This window comes from Salvelinus sp. IW2-2015, linkage group LG23 (assembly GCF_002910315.2).
Source record: "Salvelinus sp. IW2-2015 linkage group LG23, ASM291031v2, whole genome shotgun sequence".
NCBI classification, from domain to species: Eukaryota; Metazoa; Chordata; class Actinopteri; order Salmoniformes; family Salmonidae; genus Salvelinus; species Salvelinus sp. IW2-2015.
In genome coordinates, this window is record NC_036863.1 from 47,593,952 (window position 1) to 47,619,585 (window position 25,634).

A 25,634-nucleotide genomic window follows, 5' to 3' on the forward strand; every position below is an offset into this window, starting at 1 on the left:
GAGATTGAGTCAGTATGTTGGCAGCAGCCACTCAATGTTAGTGATGGCTGTTTAACAGTCTGATGGCCTTGAGATAGAAGCTGTTTTTCAGRCTCTCGGTCCCAGCTTTGATGCACCTGTACTGACCTCGCCTTCTGGATGATAGCGGATTGAACAGGCAGTGGCTCGGGTGGTTGTTGTCCTTGATCTTTTTGGCCTTCCTGTGACATCGGTGGTGTAGGTGTCCTGGAGGGCAGGTAGTTTGCCCCCGGTGATACGTTGTGTAGACCTCACTACCCTCTGGAGAGCCTTACGGTTGTGGGTGGAGCAGTTGCCATACCAGGCGGTGATACAGCCTGACAGGATGCTCTCGACTGTGCATCTGTAAAAGTGTTTTTGGTGACAAGCCAAATTTCTTCAGCCTCCTGAGGTTGAAGAGGCACGGTTGCGCCTTCTTCACCACGCTGTCTGTGTGGGTGGACCATTTCAGTTTGTCCGTGATGTGTACATGTCACGACTTCCGCCGAAGTCAGTCCCTCTCCTTGTTCAGGCGGCGTTCGGCGGTCCACGTCACCGGTCTTCTAGCCATCGCCGATCCACCTTTCATTTTCCATTTGTTTTGTCTTGTTTTCCCACACACCTGATTTACATTCCCTCATTACCTGTCGTGTATTTAAKCCTCTGTTCCCCCCCATGTCTGTGTGTGAATTTGTTTATAGTCAGGTTGGCACGCTTCCGGCTGGTTTGCACCGCGTTATATTTTACACCCGTGCTTTGTGACAGCCTGTACTTTGTACTTTGTATTTTGTACTGTACTTTGTATTTTGTGCTGCCTCACTTGTTCTGAGAGCATTTGTTTTTGTGACYTGGTTGCGTTCTTTTCATATATTGCCTCAGTAAAGTGCTTAGTCCAGTCATCTCTGCTCTTCTGCACCTGACTTCCATGCACCAGCTACACCCACACCTTGACAGTACACCGAGGTACTTAAAACTTTCCACCTTCTCCACTAGTGTCCCGTCGATGTGGATATACAGTATATTGTCCTGCTAATAACAGGGTAAATAATATATCTGTGAGATTTCCCAAGGGACTTTTATATAATTCTAAATTAATAATAATAATAAAAAATAAAAATATTTTGGAGATGATTTTGTTTTCAAATAAGGAAAATTGAGCGAGGATAAAGGCCATTCTTGAATATGGGGTGAGACCGGCACGACTATGGAACCAGCATCTGTAGCAACACCCATCTGTAGCGACACAGCTGTAGCTGTAGCAACACAGTGTTTTAGACCGGTGCGCCACTCAGGCGCTGTACAATGTGACTGGTCAAGAGTGGGCTACAGTACTACAGTAAAAGCAAAATAATCCTAACAAAATAAAATAATAAAAACCTTAGTGTAACAACAGTTTTAATAAGTAATACTGAAGTTGTGCACAAGGTAGGTTTATGTCGCCTATTCATTGTCAGTTAGAGACACAGTAGGACCTGAAAGCATAATCAGTGCTCTAACTCCCCCTTGTGCTGGTCTGGAGCAAAGAAGTGGTGACGCAGGGTAACGGACTAAACCACAAATTACCTCTAAGTCCCGCAGCATAATCGCAAACCTTTTAGTGGAGCAACCACTGTAGTTAGCGAACCAAGCTAAAAAACCCTCAGAGACACCAATACTCCTTATCCGGCCCACAAGAATGGAATGGTCTATCAAAAGCTTTGGCCAAGTCAATAAAAATAGCAGCACAACATTGCATAGATTCAAGGGCAATGGTGACATCATTGAGGACCATTAAGGTTGCAATGACACATCCATAACCTGAGCGGAAACCAGATTGCATACCAGAGAGAATAATATATACATRAAGAAAGCCAGTCAGTAAACAAGGCAAAATAGAAATAGGCCTATAACAGTTAGGATCAGCTTGATCTCGCCCTTTAAATATAGGACGCACCGTGGCTGCCTTCCAAGCAATGGAYAGGAGAGTGAGGATAAAAAGGTCAGAGARAGGCTTGGCAATGATAGGGGCAGAACCTTAAGGAAGAAAAGGTCTAAACCATCTGACCCAGATGTTTTTTTGGGATCAAGTTTAAGGAGCTCCTTTAGCACCTCGTATTCAGTGACCGCCTGCAGGGAGAAACTTTGTAGAGGAGCAGGGGAAAAAGAGGGAGGAGCATCGGGGCTAGACACATTAGAAGGGGTGGGAGATGAGGAAATGRTGGACGTGCAAGGAGCCATGGCTGAGTCAAATAGGAATCCTGGCTTAATGAACCAAGGGCTCTCTATGGTCAGAGCGTGACAATATCAGAGCACAATTCGGGTCAGAATTGGGGCTAGCAACAGTAGATGTGCCAGGGTGTACATGCACATTTCTAGAMATCATCAGCAGTAATACAATAAAGGCACGGCAGAGGACAGGGAGAGCTCTGCAGTGCTGATTTATGACATTTGAATGTGCACTAGATGGCAACAAGATCATATTGTAKAGAAATTTCATCAGGTAACATGAATACCAAGCTGGCGAGAGATGGTTAGAATAGGATGGGAAGCCAAAAGTCCGTGTAACAAATAGTCAGAGCCCCGAGTGTGGGAACAAACATAGTCTATCCCACCGTTGGGTAAACAAGCACGTTCATAGTCAACAAAGCATGCAGGAGTCATGAGGCAKATAACAAAATAGGAAAATGCACAAGAAAAAAAATAACGACTTGGGGCTAGCCATTGCAAGTTGAGTCAACAGTGCGTTTGTGCTTGAGGCCGAATGAAAGCTCGGGAGAGAGGGTGGAGTGTGGTGGGGGTACCTGTACCAGACAGGGGGAGACAGGCGAGAGCAGACGGTGAACAGATCACRAGGTGMAATCCAAGCAGCAGTGCAGCAGGTAATGGGAGTAGGAGTCACACCCACTTGGGAGAAGCTTTTATATCTGGAGGCAGATTTCTTGAAGAAAATGCCACTGAATGGTCTTTGAACAGTGGGAGGYTGRTTCAGAGGCCTTCGGATTTGGGTGTGYAAGGCTGTGAGAGACTCCTGGCATTTGTTGGGCTCAAAGGCTTCGACACCTCTCTCTTCACACCTCAGTGCTAATTGAAGTTGTATCTCGTCTGTCACAGGTTGGATGGTGTCCTCAGGTTTCTGCTGTTTGTTAGTTTGGAAGAAAGAATCCTTGGTATTAGGAATCCTTAAAGGTAATTTTGTCCCAAAATTTGGTTTTAGGTTTGGAGTTTTGAAACTGGACTGAGGGTTAAGCTGTCCTGTATATGTCCCTCCCCAAAAAATCCCAGTTTACCTAACTCCAAATCTATCTTATTATAAAAAAATGTGAGAGCTCACATGCAGCTGTGTCTCTTTCTCTCTCTCACTCTCCCTCCGTTGCTTTATGACTCTAAAACCTAATTACAATAAACAAAAAAGTGTATATCCTATCTTGATCTATCAGGGAGATGGACTTGACCATTTATGGTAATTTCAATATTGTTAGTTTAAATCTATCAAAAAAAGATAACTTTACAGACCATGAGGTTGTGTTGCACTACACATGTCATGAGGACATGAATAAGGGGTCCTGCTCATGAATAATGTAGCTCCCTGCTCATTCTTGATTAATTTATGATTGTAGACAAATCTGACTGAGTTGACCAAATCTTTGGACACATTTTCAGGAATCACAGTTTTTAAAACAGCAAAAACTTTTTGGGGAGCGCTTGAAATTGGGATCCTTTGCTCCGGACATGGGCATTTCTGGGCATGGAGCCGACATGGAAATGAATAATATTGAAAATATGTAGAAAATGCCAAAAGCAAATCTTTCCCCTTCATAAAATTCCCCTGAAGGTAAGCTCAAATAACAAAATATATTTTTCACCTATAAAAATACATTTTTCAGACTTTCAGGAATACTTCTATTGGAAGTATTTTTAAGTATTTTAAAATAATTTACTATACTCTTTAAAAGCACAACAAAGTTCAAATGAGAATACAATGTCAGATGTTTTTTATTCATACAAAAGCGTGATGTTTTGTCACTGTGCTTCATCTAATAGCAAAACCAAATGAAATGGGATCCAGTTGAGAATARATTAAAAGTACATGGTGCAAGTGATCAATGCTGTTCGAGATCCTGCACAGATTATTACAGCAATTGTGAAAATCTCAACAGACCTGCGATCTTTGCATGTTATCTTGAACATGCACACGCTCCATGATTACATAAGAAGATATTTATAGTTACTATAGGCTACCCTCAATGTGGCCATGGATGTTACTCATTGTAAGGTTAAATAAATACTGTTATATTGGTTTGTAAGATTAACTTTTGGCTATTTACTGTATTACAAAAGAAAATATATACAAATTATGAATTGTGTTTGATTGTCAACTCAACCAAATATCAACATTTGAAGGAGATGTATATTTTGTACAGGTGACTTAGTATGGATTTAATTCCAGATTGTCTACAAATTAACAATCCACTCAACCAAGAATCATATCAAACTATATGTAAAGTGCCTTTAAGGTTTGATTTGATTCAATTTTTTTACTTCTTATGGGCAGGTGGGACGGTAGCGTTCCACCTGGCCAACATGCTGTGAAATTGCAGAGCGCGAAATTCAAATTACAGAAATATAAATATTTAACATTCATGAAAATATAAGTATTATACATCAAAATAAAGCTTAACTTCTTGTTAATCCAGCCGCCGTGTCAGATTTCAAAAAGGCTTTACGGTGAAATCACAACATGCGATTATCTCAGGACAGCACCCCGCATACAAAACCATGAATTTTTTTTTAAAACCAGACAGGTGCGACAAGAAAGTCAGAAATAGCGATATAATAAATGCCTTACCTGTGAAGATCTTCTTCTGTCGGCACTCCAAAAGGTCCCAGTTACATCACAAATGTTCCTTTTGTTCGATAAAGTCCTTCTTCATATCCATAAACACTCAGTTTAGCTGGCACGCTTCATTCATTCAGTTTCCCTCCTTCAAAATGCATACAAAATTAATCCCAAAAGTTAACAATAAACTTATCCAAACAAGTCAAACAACGTTTATAATCAAACCTCAGGTACACTAATACATAAATAAACGATACAATTTAAGACGGAGAATAGTATGTTCATTACCGGCGCTAAATAACAAAGAACGCGCTTTCCTCCACGTGCATGGAAACACTACAGCCAAAATGGGAGCCACTTAGAAAAACTACAACTTCTAGCAAATTTTTCCAAAAACCAGCCTAAAACTCTTTCTAAAGACTTGACATCTAGTGGAAGCCCTAGGAACTGCAATCTGGGAGGACTTTGCCTCGTAATAAACATGAAAGCCATTGGAAAAAGTGGTAGGCTGAATCTTTTTTATTTTATGGTTTTGCCTCTGGGTTTTGCCTGCCATATCAGTTCTGTTATACTCACAGACACTATTTTAACAGTTTTAGAAACTTTAAAGTTTTTTCTATCTATGCATATCCTAGCTTCTGGGCCTGAGCAACAGGCAGTTTACTTTGGCCACACTTTTCATCCGGACATGAAAATACTGCCCCCTACCCAAGAGAGGTTAACTTTGATTTTTGGTTGAGATGGAGAAGTGTGTCCAACATATTAATAATGAACTTGAAGATTACATTTGAAATAAACCAAAGCTTGAAACCCTAGGCCTATATATAAACCCAGCAACAAAAAAAGAAACGTCCTTTCACTGTCAACTGCGTTTATTTTCAGCAAACTTAACATGTGTAAATATTTGTATGAACATAACAAGATTCAACAACTGAGACAGACAAAAACTGAACAAGTTCCACAGATGTGTGACTAACAGAAATTGAATAACGTGCCGCAGAACAAAGGGGGGGGGGTCAAAATCAAAAGTAACAGTCAGTATCTGGTGGTGGCCCGCACCAGCTGCATTAAGAACTGCAGTGGTTCTTCTCCTCATGGACTGCACCAGATTTTCCAGTTCTTGCTGTGAGATGTTACCCCTCTTCCACCAAGGCACCTGCAAGTTCCCGGACATTTTTGGGGGGAATGGCCCAAGCCCTCGCGCTCCGATCCAACAGGTCACAGACGTGCTCAATGGGATTGAGATCCGAGCTCTTCGCTGGCCATAGCAGAACACTGACATTCCTGTCTTGCAGGAAATCACGCACAGAACTAGCAGTATGGCTGGTGGCATTGTCATGCTGCAGGGTCATGTCAGGATGAGCCTGCAGGAAGGGTACCACATGAGGGAGGAGGATGTTTTCCCTGTAACGCACAGTGTTGAGATTGCCTGTAATGACAACAAGCTCAGTCCGATGATGCTGTGACACACCTCCCCAGACCATGACAGACCCTCCACCTCCAAATCGATCCCGCTCCAGAGTACAGGCCTCGGTGTAACGCTCATTCTTTCTACGATAAACGCGAATCCGACCATCACCCCTGGTGAGACAAAACCGTGACTCGTCAGTGAAGAGCACTTTTTGCCAGTCGTATCTGGTCCAGCGACAGTGGGTTTGTGCCCATAGGCGACGTTGTTGCAGGTGATGTCTGGTGAGGACCTGRCTTACAACAGGCCTACAAGCCCTCAGTCCAGCCTCTCTCAGCCTATTGCGGACAGTCTGAGCACTGATGGAGGGATTGTGCGTTCCTGGTGTAACTCGGGCAGTTGTTTTTGCCATCCTGTGCCTGTCCTGCAGGTGTGATGTTCGGATGTACCGATCCTGTGCAGGTGTCGCAGTCTTCCACTGCGAGGATGATCAGCTGTCTGTCCTGTCTCCATGTAGCGCTGTCTAAGGCGTCTCACGGTACGGACATTGCAATTTATTGCCATGGCCACATCTGCAGTCCTCATGCCTCCTTGCAGCATGCCTAAGGCACGTTCATGCAGATGAGCAAGGACCCTGGGCATCTTTCTTTTGGTGTTTTTCAGAGTCAGTAGAAAGGTCTCTTTAGTATCCTACGTTTTCATAACTGTGACCTTAATTGCCTACCGTCTGTAAGCTGTTAGTGTCTTAACGTCAATCCACAGCTGCATGTTCATTAATTTTCAATTAATAATTATGGTTCATTGAACAATCATGGGAAACGGTGTTTAAACCCTTTACAATGAAGGTCTGTGACATTTTTGGGATTTTTACGAATTATCTTTGAAAGACAGAGTCCTGAAAAATGTATGTTTCTTTTTTTGTTGAGTTTTTTGTCAATTTCTTGTTTAACCCTGGGTTGAATTGAAGCAAAAGCTGTTGGTGACTTTTCAAAGGATATATAGGCTTAAATAGAATCATTGATGATATGCAGTGCCTTCAGAAATTATTCAGACCCCGTGACTTTTTCCACATTTTGTTATGTTACAGCCTTATTCTATTCTAAAATTGATGAAATTGTTTTTAGAAATGTTTGCTAATTTACTCAGACCCTTTGGCAGTGATTAGAGCATCGAGTCTTCTTGGGTATGACGCTACAAGCTTGGCACACCTGTATTTGGAGAGTTTCTTACATTCCTCAGTGCAGATCCTCTCAAGCTCTGTCAGGTTGGATGGGGAGCGTTGCTGCACAGCTTAGTCCATAATTTCAGAGCTGTTCGATCGGATTCAAGTCCTGTGAAGGTGAACCTTCACTCCAGTTTCGATCCTGACTAGACTTCAGTCCCTGCCGCAGAGAAACATCCCACAGCATGATGCTGCTCCACCTCCATGCTTCACCGTAGGATGGTGCCAGGTTCCTCCAGATGACGTTGGCATTCAGGCTAGAGATTCAATCTTGGTTCATCACACCGGATAATGTTTCTCATGGTCTGAGAGTCTTTAGGTGCCTTTTGCAAACTCCAAACGGGTGTCTTGTCAGTTTACTGAGGACTGGCTTCCGTCGTCCCCTCTACCTATAAAGGCCTGATTGTGGAGTGCTGCAGAGATGGTTGTCCTTCTGAAGGTTCATCTCCTCAAGGAACTCCATGAGCTCTTTCAGATGACCATCGGGTTCTGATCACCTTCTTACCAAGCCCTTCTCCCCACGATTCTCAGTTTGGCCGGTCCAGCTCTAGAAAGGATATTTCATTTTCCATTAAGAATGATGGAGTTACTGTGTCTTTGGGACCTTCAATGCTGCAGATATTTTTGGACCCTTCCTCAGATCTGTGCCTTGACACAATCCTGCTCGAGCTCTACAGACAATTCCTTCGACCTCATGTTTTTTACTCTGACATGCATCATCAACGTGGGACCTAACTGGACAGGAGTGTGCCTGTGTAAATCCTGTCCAATCAATGGGACTCCAATCAAGTGTAGAAACATCTCAAGGATGATCAATGGAAACAATGCACCTTAGCAAATTTCGAGTCTCACAGCAAAGGTCTGGATACTTATGTAAATAAGGTATTCTGTTTTGAAAAAACTGTTTTCGCTTTTCATTATGGGGTATGTTTGTAGATTGCTATGATATTTTATTTATTTAATCCATTTTAGAATAAGACTGAACGCAACAAATTGTGGAAAAGTCAAAGGGTCTGAATACTTCCCGAAATCACTGCGTGACTAATGTATGGTTACATTTAATGCTCTTTAAACCAAATGTTGGAGACTTCAAAAGCAAACAGGAATATATTTAGTTATTAAGAGATTTCTCAACAATCATCTCTCAGGATAGCACATTGTAGTAGTCAGTGACAAATATCAGAGTTAAGCAGGGCTGTGCTTGATTAAAACCCTGGATTGCGAGACCAAATGAATAGCTGTATAGATCAACTCGTCAGTAGAGGGCTTGCATTTCGTTTAATTGCTCAGTTTGTTCACAATGCCTGGAGAAGGAGGAGGAGGAAAATGTACTATTTGTGTAATGTGGCTAGATGGTAGCTGTACAAAATTATTGTAATGTGTATAATTTGTCAAATTATTTGGTTTTGAGTTACAAGAAAATGGTATTGTGTTTCGTAGTATCTTGAAGCCCATGTTTGCTGGCACCGGTAGATTTTCAGAGACTTATTTAAATCATATCAATCAATCATACAACTACTTGTATTTTCCAAAAAAATTATGTCAAAATGTATTTTGAAAATAATTGAAATACCCTAAATAGTATTTGAACCCAGAACGGCACTGTTCACACTCAACAAATACACGATACATACATTGCACATTGCCCATGTCATACAATCATACACATCTTGCACCACCACATACATAAATGCATACAGTATATTGCATTCTGCCTTACACATTTGTCGGTGCCACACTGACACAACCTTGAAAAAATAGCACAGTCAATGGAATGCACAAAGATACAGCTGACAACAAAACATGATATATTGTAATGGATGTGGTCATTGATCTCTGTGTGACATGGTACTAAGGTGAATGTTTGTGTGGTTGTGTGTGTGTGTGTGTGTGTGTGTGTGTGTGTGTGTGTGTTAACCCAAACCCAAGGCTACATGGTAGACCATGGGATAAAGGAAAGCCCAGTTCCAAGCTGAATTCCTGACCTTAGGCCAACCAGCTAGCTACTACTATGATCACCTAATAACCTTTCACACCGTTTTCTTTCTACTGCAACTCTCTCCTGGTTTGTTGTAAAAGGTTATCTGTTCTAAACCAATGTGTTGGAATGGAAAGTTTTCAGCCAGGAAGGTTAAATAATCTCCATGAGTTTGTATTTCTCCCTAAGGCCCATAAAGTGTGTCATAAAAGACAAGAGCATGGATGACTGTTCATTTTTATGATCAAAGGTTACAGCTATTTGCGTGAATGAAGCCTTACAATCCTTAAAGAGGTAAAGGAGTTACYATACTGATACAGTAGTTACTGCTATTTCTCTGTTGTGTGTGTGTGTGTTAAAGATTATGTGCATGTATGTTTAAGAGAGAGAATTAATATAGAGAAACAGTAGTAGTTCTATACATTTTCTAATTCAGTCAGCATAGCAATCCCAGAACCCACAAGTGAAAATCAATCCCTTTCTGGCCTAATGGAGAGCTAGGCAGTTGCTATTGCTATTCAACTTGTAATGAAACTGGCCAAATTCTGTTTCAAGTTTGTATTCTAACCTCCCCATTCCTCTCTCTCTCTCCATTTCTCTCTGTGTACAGCAGGCTAAGTGTGGCTATGCTATCATCCTGATGGCACTGTACTGGTGTACAGAGTGTATGCCCCTGGCTGTGACTGCCCTACTGCCTGTTATCCTCTTCCCTATGATGGGCATCATGGAGTCTGGAGCAGTACGCAAACATTACACAAACAAAACAAAACAAATGACTGAAACCTCTACACTTTAGTCAGCGGGCTGACTAGGTCTTGACCTGTGTGTGTGTGTGTGTGTTACCTTTTCCAGGTGTGTGTCCAGTACCTAAAGGACTCTAACATGCTGTTCATCGGTGGTCTGTTGGTGGCCATCGCTGTTGAGAACTGGAATCTTCACAAACGCATCGCCCTCCGAGTACTACTAGTGGTGGGGGTACGACCGGCACTGTAAGTACACGAAGTTAGCTAGTAGCCAATGTAATACAGTAGCATTTACAGTCAGTATACTGTACAGTCAGAGTTAGCTACCGTTCTACAAAATATAGTCAGAGCAAGCAACATTAGCTACAAAATATAGTCAGAGCAAGCAACATTAGCCACAAAATACAGTCAGAGTTAGCAACATCAGCTACTGTTCTACAAAATACAGTCAGTGTTAGCAACATTAGCTACTAGTTTCTACAAATATACAGTCATATTTAGCATATTAGCTACTATTCTACAAAATACAGTCAGATTTGCAACAAGAGCTACCGTAATACAAAATGCAGTCAGAGTAATAACATTAGTGACTGTTACAAAATACGGTCAGTTAGCAATATTAGCTACATGTTCTACAAAATACAGTCGATTTGTCACATTAGCTACAGTAATACAAAATACAATCAGAGTTATCAAAAATTACTACCGTCCTACAAAATACAGCCAGATTTAGACATATTAGGTTTTGTACCATAAAATGCAGTCAGAGTTAGCAACATTAGCTTTTGTCCTACAAAATACAGTCCGAGTTAGCAACATTTGCTACTGTATCACATAAAACAATAAGAACAATGTTAAAAGTAGGCCTACCTTAGTTATAAAAAAAACAATACAGATAGATATTACATGCAATACAAAAGTAATGTTTGAATGCAATCACCATCCCCATCTCACTCTCTCCAGGCTGATGTCGGGGTTCATGGGTGTGACAGCCTTCCTTTCCATGTGGATCAGTAACACAGCCACCACAGCCATGATGGTGCCCATCGCCCAGGCTGTGCTAGGACAGCTGTGTGCCACAGAGGCCAGGCAGGATGAGCGGGAGCTGCAGGTTGAAGGGAAAGACAACCAGGCCTTCGAACTGGACACGAAAGCACCCCAAAAAGAAGAGATCAACACCAAACAGGACCTCGTCAAGATTCAGCAGGATCATATGTGTATGTCCTTTCCTGAATGTAATCTGTTTAAGGGGAGTTTTATGTTTCTTTCTTTAAAAACTTATTTTCCCCCTAACCCGCTAACCACATTCCTCTTTCTCTCTCTACCCCTCCTGTCCCTCTCTGTCCTTCCTCATCTTCCCTCCCTACAGACAAGGATGAGGAGAGGGATGCGGACTCACCTCTGGAGAGGAGAAGAAAAGAGAGAGAGTTGAAGTACCAGCTCTTGACTAAAGGGATGAGTCTGAGTGTGTGCTACTCTGCCAGTATCGGAGGCACAGCCACCCTCACTGGCACCACACCCAACCTCATCCTCAAGGGACAGGTGGACGAGTAAGTTACACACACACAGGCACACACATACAYTGCATTCAGAAAGTATTCAGACCCCTTCCCAAATCAAATCAAATTTTATTTGTCACATACACATGGTTAGCAGATGTGAATGTGAGTGTAGTGAAATGCTTGTGCGTCTAGTTCCGACCACCAATCTTGCATAGCCAAGATTCAGTAGATGGTATAGAGATGGTATATACATATGAGATGAGTAACGTAGGGTATGTAAACATTATATAAAGTGGCATTGTTTAAGTGACTAGTGATACATTTAATACATCCAATTTTTAATTATTAAAGTGGCTAGAGATTGAGTCAGTATGTTGGCAGCAGCCACTCAATGTTAGTGATGGCTGTTTAACAGTCTGATGGCCTTGAGATAGTGGCAGTGGCTCGGGTGGTTGTTGTCCTTGATGATCTTTTTGGCATTCCTGTGACATCGGGTGGTGTAGGTGTCCTGGAGGGCAGGTAGTTTGCCCCCGGTGATGCGTTGTACAGACCTCACTACCCTCTGGAGAGCCTTACGGTTGTGGGCGTAGCAATTGCCGTACCAGGCGGTGATACAGCCCGACAGGATGCTCTCGATTGTGCATCTGTAAAAGTTTGTGAGTGTTTTTGGCTGCGCCTTCTTCACCATGCTGTCTGTGTCGGTTCACCATTTCAGTCTGTCCGTGATGTGTACGCCGATGAACTTAAAACATTCCACCTTCTCCACTACTGTCCCGTCAATGTGGATAGGGGGGTGCTCCCTCTGCTGTTTCCTGAAGTCCACGATCATCTCCTTTGTTTTGTTGACGTTGAGTGTGAGGTTATTTTCCTGACACCACTCTCCGAGGGCCCTCACCTCCTCCCTGTAGGCCGTCTCGTCGTTGTTGGTAATCAAGCCTACCACTGTATTGTCGTCTGCAAACTTGATGATTGAGTTGGAGGCGTGCATGGCCACGCAGTCATGGGTGAACAGGGAGTACAGGAGAGGGCTGAGAACGCACCCTTGTTGAGGATCAGCGGGGTGGAGATGTTGTTTCCTACCCTCACCACCTGGGGGAGGCACGTCAGGATGTCCAGGACCCAGTTGCACAGGGCGGGGTCGAGACCCAGGGTCTCGAGCTTAATGACGAGTTTGGAGGGTACTATGGTGTTAATGACCTCTTAAGGATCATACTCTTTTTTTAAATTTTCGTCAAAAATAACATTCCCAAATCTAACTGCCTGTATCTCAGGACCTGAAGAAAGGATATGCATATTCTTGATACCATTTGAAATGAAACACTTTAAAGTTTGTGGAAATGTGAAATTAAATTAAAGTAGGAGAATATAACACATTAGATCTGGTAAAAGATACTACAAAGAAAAAACATGCATTTATTTATTTTTTAAATTGTCCCATCATCTTTGAAATGCGAGAGAAAGGCCATAATGTACCATTCCAGGTTAGGCACAGTTTTGATTTTGGCCACTAGATGTTAGCAGTGTATGTGCAAAGTTTTAGACTGGTCAATGAACCATTGCATTTCTGTTCAAAATGTTGTATCAAGAATGCCCAAATGTACCTAATTGGTTAATTAATACTTTTTCAAGTTCATAACTGTGCACTCTCCTCAAACAATGCCATGGTATTATTTCACTGTAATAGCTACTGTAAACTGGACTGTGCAGTTAGATTAATGAGGATGTAAGCTTTCTGCCCATATCAAGCTGCCAGTTGAGGACTTGTGAGGCATCTGTTTCTCAAACTAGACTCTAATGTACTTGTCCTCTTGCTAAGTTGTGCACCAGAGCCTCCRACTCCTCTTTCTATTCTGGTTAGAGCCATTTTGTGCTGTTCTGTGAAGGGAGTAGTACACAGCGTTGTACGAGATATTCACTTTCTTGGCAATTTCTTGCATGGAATAGCCTTAATTTCTCAGAACAAGAATAGACTGACGAGTTTCAGAAGAAAGTTCTTTGTTTCTGGCCATTTTGAGCTTGTAATCGAACACACAAATGCTGATGCCTCACATACTCAATTGGTCTAAAGAAGGACAGTTTTATTGCTTCCTTAATCAGAACAACAGTTTTCAGCTGTGCTAACATAATCGCAAAAGGGTTTTCTAATGATCAATTAGCCTTTTAAAACGATAAACTTGGATTAGTTAACACAACGTGCCATTGGAACACAGGAGTGATGGTTGCTGATAATGGGCCTCTGTACGCCTATGTAGATATTCCATAAAATGTCCAGCTACAATAGTCATTTACAACATTAACAATTTCTACACTGTATTTCTGATCAATTTGATGTTATTTTAGAAGACAAAAAAATTTGCTTTTCTTTCAAAACAAGGACATTTCTAAGTGACCCCAAACTTTTGAACGGTAGTGTATATGTAGCAGAAAAGCTGTAAAAAACAAACAAGGTATGTGTCCTCAGAAGAGGCGTGGTGGTGTAATGGGTACATTTTTTAAATAAAAGAATGATGGAGACAACTGTGTTCTCGGGGACCTTCAATGCTACGGATATTTTTTGGTACCCTTCCCGAGATCTGTGCCTCGACACAGTTCTGTCTCGGAGCTCTACGGACAATTCCTTTGACCTCAAGACTTGGTTTTTGGGTCTGAATACTTATGTAAATAAGATATTTCTGTTTAAAAAAAAACTGTTTTCGCTTTGTCATTATGGGGTATTGTGTGTAGATTGATGAGGAAAACATTTAATTTCATCAATTTTAGAATAAGTCTGTAACGTAACAACGTGTGGGAAAACAGGAAGCGCCCGTGCTCAGGTATGTTCCATGCTGGGTCCGACCAATCGGATTCCACGCTTCAAGATTGCTTTGATCACGTGGACTGGGATATGTTCCGCATAGCATCAGACAATAACATTGATGAATACGCTGACTTGGTCAGCGAGTTTACTAGCAAGTGCATCGGTGATGTTGTACCCACAGCGTCTATTAAAACCTTTCAACCAGAAACCATGGATTGATGGCAGCATTCGTGCAAAACTGAAAGCGCGAACCACTGCTTTTAACCAGGGCAAGGTGACCGGAAACATGACCGTATACAAACAGTGTAGCTATTCCCTCCGCAAGGCAATCAAACAAGCTAAGCGTCAGTATAGAGACAAAGTAGAGTCGCAATTCAACGGCTCAGACACGAGAGGTATGTGGCAGGGTCTACAGTCAATCACGGATTACATAAGTAAAACCAGCCCCGTCGCGGACCACGATGTCTTGCTCCCAGACAAACTAAACAACTTCTTTGCTCGCTTTGAGGACAATACAGTGCCCCTGACACGGCCTGCTACCAAAACCCTCGGGCTCTCCTTCACTGCAGCTAACGTGAGTAAAACATTTAAACGTGTTAACCCTCGCAAGGCTGCCGGCCCAGACGGCATCCCCAGCCTCGTCCTCAGAGCATGTGCAGACCAACTGGTTGGTGTGTTTACGGACATATTCAATCAATCCTTATCCCAGTCTGCTGTTCCCACATGCTTCAAGAGGGCCACCATTGTTCCTGTTCCCAAGATAGCTAAAGTAACTGAGGTAAATGACTATCGCCCCGTAGCAATCACTTCCGTCATCATGAAGTGCTTTGAGAGACTAGTCAAGGACCATATCACCTCCACCCTACCTGACACTCTAGACCCACTCCAATTTGCTTACCACCCCAATAGGTCCACAGACGACGCAATCGCAAACACACTGCACACTGCCCTAACCCATCTGGACAAGAGGAATACCTACGTAAGAATGCTGTTCATCTACTACGGCTCAGCATTTAATGAAAGCCTGCTCCAAATGCAGGAGTGGCTTCAGGACYAGTCTTTCTAAAAATAGCTGTCCAGCGACAGTCCCCATCCAACCTGACAGAGCTTGAGAGGATCTGCAGAGAAGAGACTCCCCAAATACAGTTGTACCAAGCTTGTAGTGTCATACCCAAGAAGACTTAAGGCTGTAATCGCTGCCAAATGGGCTTCAACAAAGTACTGAGTAAAGGGTCTGAATTATGCAAATGTCTGATCTTTTTTTTTTTACGCTTTTACTTTGTCATTATGGGTTATTGTGTGTAGATTGATGCAAAAAAAGACTATTGAATCCATTTTAGAATAAGGGTGTAACGTAACAGACACAGATACCCACACATGTGTGCGTGCATGCATTCATGCTCGCACACTCCATAAATATGACATTGAGTACATGACCATCATTTTCATACAGTCTTGATGAAGATAAAATCAGGCCATATCTAAATCTCCTCCCTATCCCCTTCTCCCCTCTCCTCTCTCTCTCTCTCCTTTCTCCCCCTTCTCCCCTCCCTTCTTCCCCCTCTCTATAGGCTCTTCCCAGGTAATGGCGATGTGATCAACTTTGCGTCGTGGTTTGGCTTTGCCTTTCCCAACATGGTCATCATGCTTATCCTGTCCTGGCTCTGGCTGCAGTTCATGTACATGGGCTTCAAGTAAGTAATGCTGCATTCAAAACAACTGGGAACTCAGAAAAATTGGAGGTCAAATTAGTGATCTTCAGGTCAGAACGGTCGGAGTTGGATGACCGTTCAAATCAATTTTTCCCAGTCAGAGCTCGTTTTTTTCCAAGTTCCCAGTAGTTTAAACACGCTGAATTTGTTATTTACTGACTTGCCTAGTTAAAAAAAAGGTTTAACTGTTGAGGATAGGGGGTGCTGTTTTCACTTTTGGGGAAAATCGTTKAAAATTTAAACGGCCTCGTACTCAATTCTTGCTCGTACAATATGCATATTATTATTACTATTGGATAGAAAACACTCTCTAGTTTCTAAAACCGTTTGAATTTTGTCTGTGGGTCAAACACAACTCATTTGGCAGCACACTTTGTGACCAGGAAGTGGAAAGTCTGAAATCGATGCTGTGTTCAAGTCGCTGCCTATAAATGGGCATGATACGTATGACTATACGTGCACGTCATACACCTTCCCCTGGATGTCAAGAGGAAGTGAGAGGAAAAAGGAGTTGATTATCTCTGTCTGACGTTGAATGAGCCCTCTTGGAACAACGTGTCCCCCATTTTCTGTTGTCTGCAAGGGCTGCGGGACCTGCTATTGCCTACTGGAAACCTGTCGTTATGGGCGAATATGAGCTCCGGCTTTGGAATTTATTTTGATACATGTTACAATATCATCCTAAAGTATGTTTTTTCAATATAGTTTCATTAGATTATTGAAATTTATTCGGGACGTTAGGCGTGTTGCGTTGTTTGACTTTGTTGACGTTGGAGAGCTTAGCGCCGCATGGCCAGTGTGCTTGCTAATTCAAGAGGGAAAAAGAACGTTCTGAATCCAAACAAAGACGGTTCTGGACAAAGGACCCATTTACAACATTCTGATGTTATTCTTACCATAACTAAGCTTATGTCGTAATGAAGATATTTTTAGAATTCTAACACTGCGATTGCATTAAGAAACTAATGGATCTATCGTTTCCTATACAACATGTATTTTTTGTAATGTTTATGAATAGCTATTTGGTCAGAATAGGTGAGAGTCTAATAGAAATATCTGCACATTCTGGGAAAAAGATGCTACGTTAGCACGTTATGCTACGTTATGCTACTTGTATAACCACGGATTTCAGCTCTAAATATGCACATTTTTCGAACCAAAACATAAGTGTATGTATAACCTGATGTTACAGGACTGTCATCTGAGGAAGGTTTATGAAGGTTAGTGAATTGAATATCTTTTGCTGGTTTATCGCTAACGCTAACGTGCCTATTGCTATCGCTAACTGCCTTGATTGAATGAATGCGGTTGGTGTGTAGGCTATTGTAGTAAGCTAATATAATGCTATATTGTGTTTTCGCTGTAAAACACTTAGAAATCTGAAATATTGGCTGTATTTCACAAGATCTTTGTCTTTAATTTGCTATAACACCATGTATTTTCAGAAATGTTTTATGATGAGTATTTCGGTATGTCACGTTGGTTTCTGTAATTATTCTGGCTGCTTTCGTGCAATTTCTGATTTAGCCGCCAATGTAAAACTATGAGTTTATTACCTGGAAATACACATTTTTCGAACAAAACATAGATTTATTGTATAACATGTTATAAGACTGTCATCTGATTAAGTTGTTTCTTGGTTTCTTTGGTTTGTTCTAGGTTAGTTTGGTTGATTTTGATTTTGCTACCTGTGCTGTGAAAAATGTCTGTGCTTTTTTCTATTTGTTGGTGAGCTAACATAAATATATATTGTGTTTTCCCTGTAAAACATTTAAAAAATCGGACATGTTGGCTGGATTCACAAGATGTGTATCTTTCATTAGCTGTATTGGACTTGTTAATGTGTGAAAGTTAAATATTTCTAAAAAAATATTTTTTGAATTTCGCTCTCTGCCTTTTCAGTGGAATGTGGGAGGAGTTCCGCTAGCGGAACGGGGGGGCGAGACAGGTTAATAAAAAAATGTAAAAGTCAGAAGTTGGATATATCCGTTTTCCCAGTTCCGAGTTCCCAGTTGTTTTGAATGCGTGACATTCACAAGGCTCACTTCACATGTCATCCCTGTACAACATTCAGATTAATAATAAGTAAAAATAACATGGCTATATACAGAGAGTACCAGTACCGATCGATGTGCAGGGGGTACGAGGTAATTTAGGTAGCTACATGTATGTACATACAGGTAGGGGTAAAGTGACTAGGCAACAGGATAGAAATAGACAGTAGCAGCAGTGTATGTGTGGAGTGTAAAGGTGTGTGTGTATGTGTGAGTGTGTTGGGGTGTCAGTGTAAGTATGTGTTAGTGTATGGGTAGAGTCCAGTGTGTGTGTATAGAGTCAGTGAAAGAGTTATTGCAAAAAAAGGGTCAGTGCAGGTAGTCCAGGTAGCCATTTGATTAGCTATTTAACAGTCTTGTTTAGCAGTCTTATGGCTTGGGGGTAAGAAGCTGTTCAGGGTCCTGTTGGTTCCAGACTTTGTGCAGTGGTACCGCTTGCCATCTATGGCTGGAGTCTCTGAAAAAAGAGCCCCCCCCCCCCAAAACATATGGGCCTTCCTCTGACACCGCATGGTATGGAGGTCCTGGATGGCAGGGAGCTCGGCCCCAGTGATGTACTGGGCCGTACGCACTACCCTCTGTAGTGCCTTACGGTCGGATGCCATGCAGTTGCCGGTTATGCAGCCAGTCAAGATGCTCTCAATGGTGCAGCTGTGTAACTTTTTGAGGATCTGAGGGCCCATGACAAATACTTCAGCCTCCCGAGGGGGAAGATGTGCTGTTGTGCCCTCTTCACAACTGTGTGGGTGTGTGTGGAAAATGTTAATTCCTTAGTGTTGTGGACATCGAGGAAATTGAACCTCTCGACATACTCCACGACAGCACCATTCAAGTGGCCGTGCTCGCCCATACGGTTCCTGTAGTCCACGATCAGCTCCTTTTGTATTTGTATTTGAATGTATTATGGATCCCCATTTGTTGCTGCAATGGCAGCAGCTACTCTTCCGGGTGTCCAGCAAAATTAAAGCAGTTATACATTTTAAAAACATTACAATACATTCATAACCGATTTTACAACATTTTAAGTGTGTGCCCTCTGGCCTCTACTCTACTACCACGTATCTATAAGCCAAAATCCATGTGTAAATGTGTGTATAGTGCGTATGTTATCGTGTGTTTGTATGCATGCGTCTATGCTTGTGTTGTTCCATAAGGCGTATCTTTATATCTGTTTTTAATCAAATTTTACTGCTGGCATCAGTTACTTGATTTGGAATAGAGTTCCATGTAGTCGTGGCTCTATGTAGTACTGTGCGCCTCCCTTAGTCTGTTCTGGACTTGGGGACTGTGAAGAGACCTCTGGTGGCATGTCTTGTGGGTATGRATGGGTATCTGAGCTGTGTGCCAGTAGTTCAAACAGACAGCTCGGTGCATTCAAKATGGCAATACCTCTCACAAATACAAGTAGTGATGAAGTCAATTTTGAGCCAGGCGAGATTGACATGCATATGATTAATGTTAGCTCTCTGTGTACATCCAAGGGCCAGCCGTACTGCCCTGTTCTGAGCCAATTGCAAAGTCCCTCTTTGTGGCACCTGACCACAGGATTGAACAGTAGTCCAGGTGCGACAAAACTAGGGCCTGTAGGACCTGCCTTGCTGATAGTGCTGTTAAGAATGTAGAGAAGCGCTTTACTATAAGCAGATTGTTTTGACCATGACGGTTTACATTCCAGGGTTACTCCAAGCAGTTTAGTCTCCTCAACTTGCTCAATTTCAACATTATTAATTTCAAGATTTAGTTGAGTTATTTAGGATATACTTATTCCTTTCCACCCATTCTGAAACTAACTGCAGCTCTTTGTTAAGAGTTGCTGTCATTTCAGTCACTGTGGTAGCTGACGTGTATATTGTTGAGTCATGCGCATGCATGGACACACTGGCTTTACACAAAACCAGTGGCATGTTGTTAGTAAAGATTAAAAAAAATCACATGCCCTAGACAGCCTCCCTGGGGAATTCCTGATTCTACCTTTGTTGAAAAGGCTTCCATTAAAGAACACCTGTGTTTTGTCAGATATGTAACTCTTTATCCACAATATAGCAGGGGGTGTAAAGCCATAACACATACATTTTTCCGGCAAGGGACTATGATCTACAGTGGGGSAAAAAAGTATTTAGTCAGCCACCAATTGTGCAAGTTCTCCCACTTAAAAAGATGAGAGAGGCCTGTAATTTTCATCATAGGTACACTTCAACTATGACAGACAAAATGAGAAAAAAAATCCAGAAAATCACATTGTAGGATTTTTTATAAATTTATTTGCAAATTGTGGTGGAAAATACTGTGGGACCTTATATAGACAGGAGTGTGCCTTTCCAAATCATGTCCAATCAATTGAATTTGCCACAGGTGGACTCCAATGAAGTTGCAGAAACATCTCAAGGATGATTTTTTATTTCACCTTTATTTACCCAGGCAAGCCAGTTAAGATCAAATTTTATTTGCAATGATGGCCTACCCCGGTCAAACATGACCGACGCTGGGCCAATTGTGCGCCGCCTATGGGACTCCCAATCTGAAATGCAATGCCTTATACCGCTGCGCCACTCAGGAGCCCGGGAGTGATCAATGGAGACAGGATGCACCTGAGCTCAATTGTCTCATAGCAAAGGGTCTGAATACTTATGTAAATAAGGTATTTCTGTTTTTCTTTWAAAAAATTCTAAAAGCCTGTTTTCGCATTGTCATTATGGAATATTGTGTGTAGATTGCTGAAGATTTTATTTAATCKATTTTAGAATAAGTCTGTAGCGTAACAAAATTTTGAAAAAGTCAAGGGTTCTGAATACTTTATATAAAAGTATGTGGACACCCCTTTATATTAGTGGATTCGGCTATTTCAGCTACACCCGTTGCTGACAGGTGTATAAAATTCAACGTTGAACCATCATACTGTAGAATGCCTTCTCTCCAACAAGTCAGTTCGTAAAATGTCTGCCCTGCTAGAGCTGCCCCGGTCAACTGTAAGTACGGTTATTGTGAAGTGGAAATGTCTAGGAGCAACAACGGCTCAGCCGCGAAGTGGTGGGCCACACAAGTTCACGGAATGGGACCGCCGAGTGCTGAAGCGTGTAATGTGTAAAAATCTCTACAGAGTTCCAAACTGCCTCGTCAGTTTGGAAGCAACGTCAGCACAAGCACTGTCCGTCTGGAGTTCATGAAATGGGTTTCAAAGACAGAGCAGTCGCACAAGCCTAAGCTCACCATGCGCAATTCCAAGCGTCAGCTGGAGTGGTATTAAAGCTCACCGCCATTGGACTCTGGTGCAGTGGAAATACATTCTCTTGAGTGATGAAACACTTCACCATCTGGCAGTCCGACGGACAAATCTGGATTTGGCAGATACCAGGAGAATGCTACCTACCCCAATGCATGGTGCCAACTGTAAAATTTGGTGGAGGAGGAATAATGGTGTGGGGCTGTTTTTCATGGTTCAGGCTAGGCCCCTTAGTTCCAGTGAAGGAAAATCATAACACTACAGCATACAATGACATTCTAGTCGATTCTGTGCTTCCAACTTTGTGGAAAACAGTTTGGGGAAGGCCCTTTCCTGTTTCAGCATGACAATGCCCCCCGTGCACTTGACTGGCATGCACAGTGTCCTGATCTCAACTCCATCGAACACCTTTGGGATGAATTGGAACACCGACTGCAAGCCAGGCCCAATCGCCCAACACCAGTGCCCGACCTCACTAATGCTCTTGTGGCTGATTGGAAGGAAGTCCACGCAGCAATGTTCCAACATCTAGTGGAAAGCCTTCCCAGAATAGTGGAGACTGTTCTAGTAGCAAAGGAGGTAGCAACTCCATATTAATGCCAGTGATTTTGGAATTAGATGTTTGACAAAGTGTCCACATACTTTTGGTCATGTAGTGTAAATGCCTCATGAGCTTAGTTTAACTTTCATACCCTGTCAGAACCCAAATTCTAAGCTTGTTTACTGACAATGATTGCAAACAAAGTAAATGTAATCAAACACTGTAGCCTCAAAACATGGTTAACTTTAAATTTGATATCATGGATGGTCAGTCCTTGCAGCCATTGCTTTGTATAAGAATTTGATAGTGATTACGTTTTTCCTGCCTCATCCCTCAGGTTTTTACCAAAACAGTGGTGCTTTGTTTTTGTTGCTGATTTAATAAATGCATTTCTATAGCATCTAACATATGTTTTACAATGGTGGGGAAGTGCCAAGATGGAGGTGTATTTGCTTCAAAACAGATCCCGTTAGTCATCTAGTGTATATTTAAATAATTGTCCGACACTCACAATAAGCACAAAAACCACTAACTGTAAGGTTGCAGCTCAAATGACACCCTATTCCCCATAAAGTGCACACATTTTGATCAGATCACTAGTGTACCGCTTTATTGTGGGATTAAGAGTACAATTTAAGACACAACTTGTCACGCCTGTGTCAAGAACCGGCTCGAAGCCCGTAACAAAAAGGGAGACAACGTGGAGATAAGGAATAACAAAATATATTTATTAACTAAGGTAACCTATATTCAAATAAACAATAGCGTGTCAGCGTGGAGAGTGTCTCCCCAATGAATGTGGAAGAGGTCTATTTATCCTGGGACACACCTGGGCCCAGGTGTTTCCCATGTAGCTGACGACCCTCCCAACTCCACCCACCGGCATCCTAATAAGGAAACGAGCAAAGAGAGAGAATACGGCAGACAGAGTGGGAGGGTCATCACAACCCCCCATAAAACCGGGGACCAACGAGGAACCCGGGACAACGTACCAGCCTCTGCGTCCCAAATTGACACAGCCTCTGCGTCCCAAATTGACGAGGGGTTACGTGTTCACACTTCCACTTGCCCCAGCCAACCTCCTCCTCCCCAGACCTCAGCAACCTTTGCSCACAGGAAGCAACCTTTAAGAGAAAAGAAGAACACAAGACCAGGAGGGAACAGACAGGAAAGATAGAACATGACAATACCAAACTATGGTCAGTCACGTAAACATTCAGGAACAGGGCACACAAGAGACAGCATCAGCTACAAACTCCAACGAAAAGAACATCTCAGGGTCCTTCCTAATTTTTTACAACATCTCCCAACGATTCAGTCACTTCCCAACGATTCACAGTCACTTCTCAACGATTCACAGTCACTTCTCAACGATTCACAGTCACATTTCAACGATTCACAGTCACTTTTCAACGATTCACAGTCACTTCTCAACGGTTCACAGTCACTTCTCAATGGTTTACAGTCACTTCTCAACGATTCTGCTGAGCACACCAGACCACAACAAGAGAAATGACAATCACACTGGGCACCACAGAAAAGAGATATGGAGCTTCCCCAAAACCTACAATAACTCAACCCTAGTCTTCGTGCGGATTTGCGGTGGGTATTTACGCACTGTAGCCCGCTGGCAAGGAAATAAACCCCCCAGCACGCTGGCAGATTCCCCCAAGCCACGGATGTGCCCCCGAGACAACAGCTCAGTCCACAGACACCACACAAAAATAACAAACATTAACCATGCCCAACATATTCCAAAAATGAAACATGTCGCTAAGCCTATCAGGGGAAAAGGCGTCGTTAGTGAGGCAGGCAAAAACTATCATACATGGGAGGAAAATCACTGGAAAAACAGAGTACCGAAATACATGTGTCACAAAACAAACAATACCTCACAGTGCAAAGAACTGAACTAAATAGTGTGTGATAATGACATACAGGTGTGTGAACAGGTGATTCGAATTCAGGTGATTGGGATCTYGAGTGAGCTGCGTTCAAGGGATCTACGTGTTTGAGGGTGTGAGTTGGAAGCCGACGTTACAACAGGTGTGCGTAATGAAGGGCAGACTGGTGCCCTCGAGCGCCAGGGAGGGAGAGCGGGAATAGGCGTGACAGTAAGATTGTAACTAGTTACTTCTAGTTAATTCCAAATACATTTGCTGTCAGGATGGGTAAAGCACTATATAAGTACACACTAGTTACAAGTAAGTACCCCTGAAGATACACTTCATTTTAACCAGCTAAATCCTGTGTAACACCTAGTAATTATATTGTCCTTATGAAGGTATTACATAAACTTTGTGATGTACTTCATCCTCTCACTTGTACAGAAAGGAGGTTCAGGTTGTCGAAATGGGGAACAAACACATTCATAATTTTGTACCTTTTTTCTAAATATTACAAATAATRTTTTATTATAATCTGGGATGACACCCGTATCGTTGACACCAGCCAGTGAAGTTGATTTATGTCTGATCTGTTTTGGTAAACTCAAGCAAGTTAAACCCAGATGGTACATGTTTTGGGGGCAAGAGCTAGCAGCAACATTGAGTGGAGATTTTGAAGAGTGCGCATTCACGGTTAGATAATCAGAGCCTAAAGCGCCTTCAAACTTTGTAAMTTCGGACACCCAGCGATCTGTAAACAAGAGATTACAACCTTGTGACAGTTATTAATGAACTGGATGCTCCTGTGTGGCTTAGTTGGTTGAGCATGGTACTTGCAATGCCAGGGTTGTGGGTTTGAGTCCCACGGTGGACCAGTATGAGAAAATGTATGAACTCACTACTGTAAATCACTCTGGATAAGAGAGTCTGCTAAATTACTAACATGTAAAAATGGATGCAGCTGAGAAGAAATTTGTGAATTTAGTGTAAACTTGCCCATTCTAAACAAGCATTTAAGAAGCATTCGTTGTTATGCCGCTGTAATTACAGACTGAAATTACCACCAGTTACATGTTGTTATTACAGTGTAACTATGAGTTATTACAATGAACTACAATACTTACACTCAGGGGCGAAAATCTGATATCAACCTTGGAGGGGACAATTACATGAAATTTTCTCAGGAGCAATTCCTGAGGGGGACACCAAAAGTAGTGCGCCGCGGAGTTCTACCTGGCTGGCTGATCGGTCTAGCTGCACCCCACATTTACACAACACATGCTGCACGTTTTGAAATTTTAACATAGTTTGTTTCATATTGGCAGGGCTTCCAACAATAGGCTGAATTTGCAAAGCTAGCGAGCACCAATTCCGTTTGTGGTGTTTGCTATAATCTTTGCTACCGTGGTTAAAAGTGAAAAATAAAAAATTCACTAGCGACAATTTAGCTTTTGCAACGAGACCATTAAATATATTGTAAGACAATGGTATAAGGAAGAGTGTAGTTTTCTGTTCAGTTTGGCTCTTCAGTTTATCGCTAACCTTATCACAGGGACTTTGAAGCACTACAGCTGCATGCTAATTTTTGGAATATACTGACGATGAGCAAATATTCATCTTTGACGACGCCAAATAAATGGAATAGGTACTAGCTAGCTTGATAGTTAATGTGTTGCTTTAGTTTGCGCGCTAGCTCTGCGAATTCAGCTAGTGTGTGAACCCTGCAACATTAAAAAAATATATACATTGCTAAGGCGC

The 25,634-nt window shown here is 42.2% G+C and overlaps 1 protein-coding gene across 1 annotated transcript in view; it reads left to right on the forward strand.

Annotated features, from left to right (window-relative positions):
• slc13a2 (solute carrier family 13 member 2) overlaps positions 1 to 25,634 on the forward strand; it is a 55,958-nt gene that overhangs the window by 9,541 nt on the left and 20,783 nt on the right. Inside the window, exons 2-6 of the mRNA XM_070434688.1 lie at positions 10,035 to 10,160; positions 10,274 to 10,410; positions 11,128 to 11,381; positions 11,534 to 11,714; positions 16,035 to 16,157. Of these exons, the coding sequence (XP_070290789.1) occupies positions 10,062 to 10,160; positions 10,274 to 10,410; positions 11,128 to 11,381; positions 11,534 to 11,714; positions 16,035 to 16,157 (794 nt within the window). The 5' untranslated portion in view covers positions 10,035 to 10,061. The remainder of the gene's footprint in view (positions 1 to 10,034; positions 10,161 to 10,273; positions 10,411 to 11,127; positions 11,382 to 11,533; positions 11,715 to 16,034; positions 16,158 to 25,634) is intronic.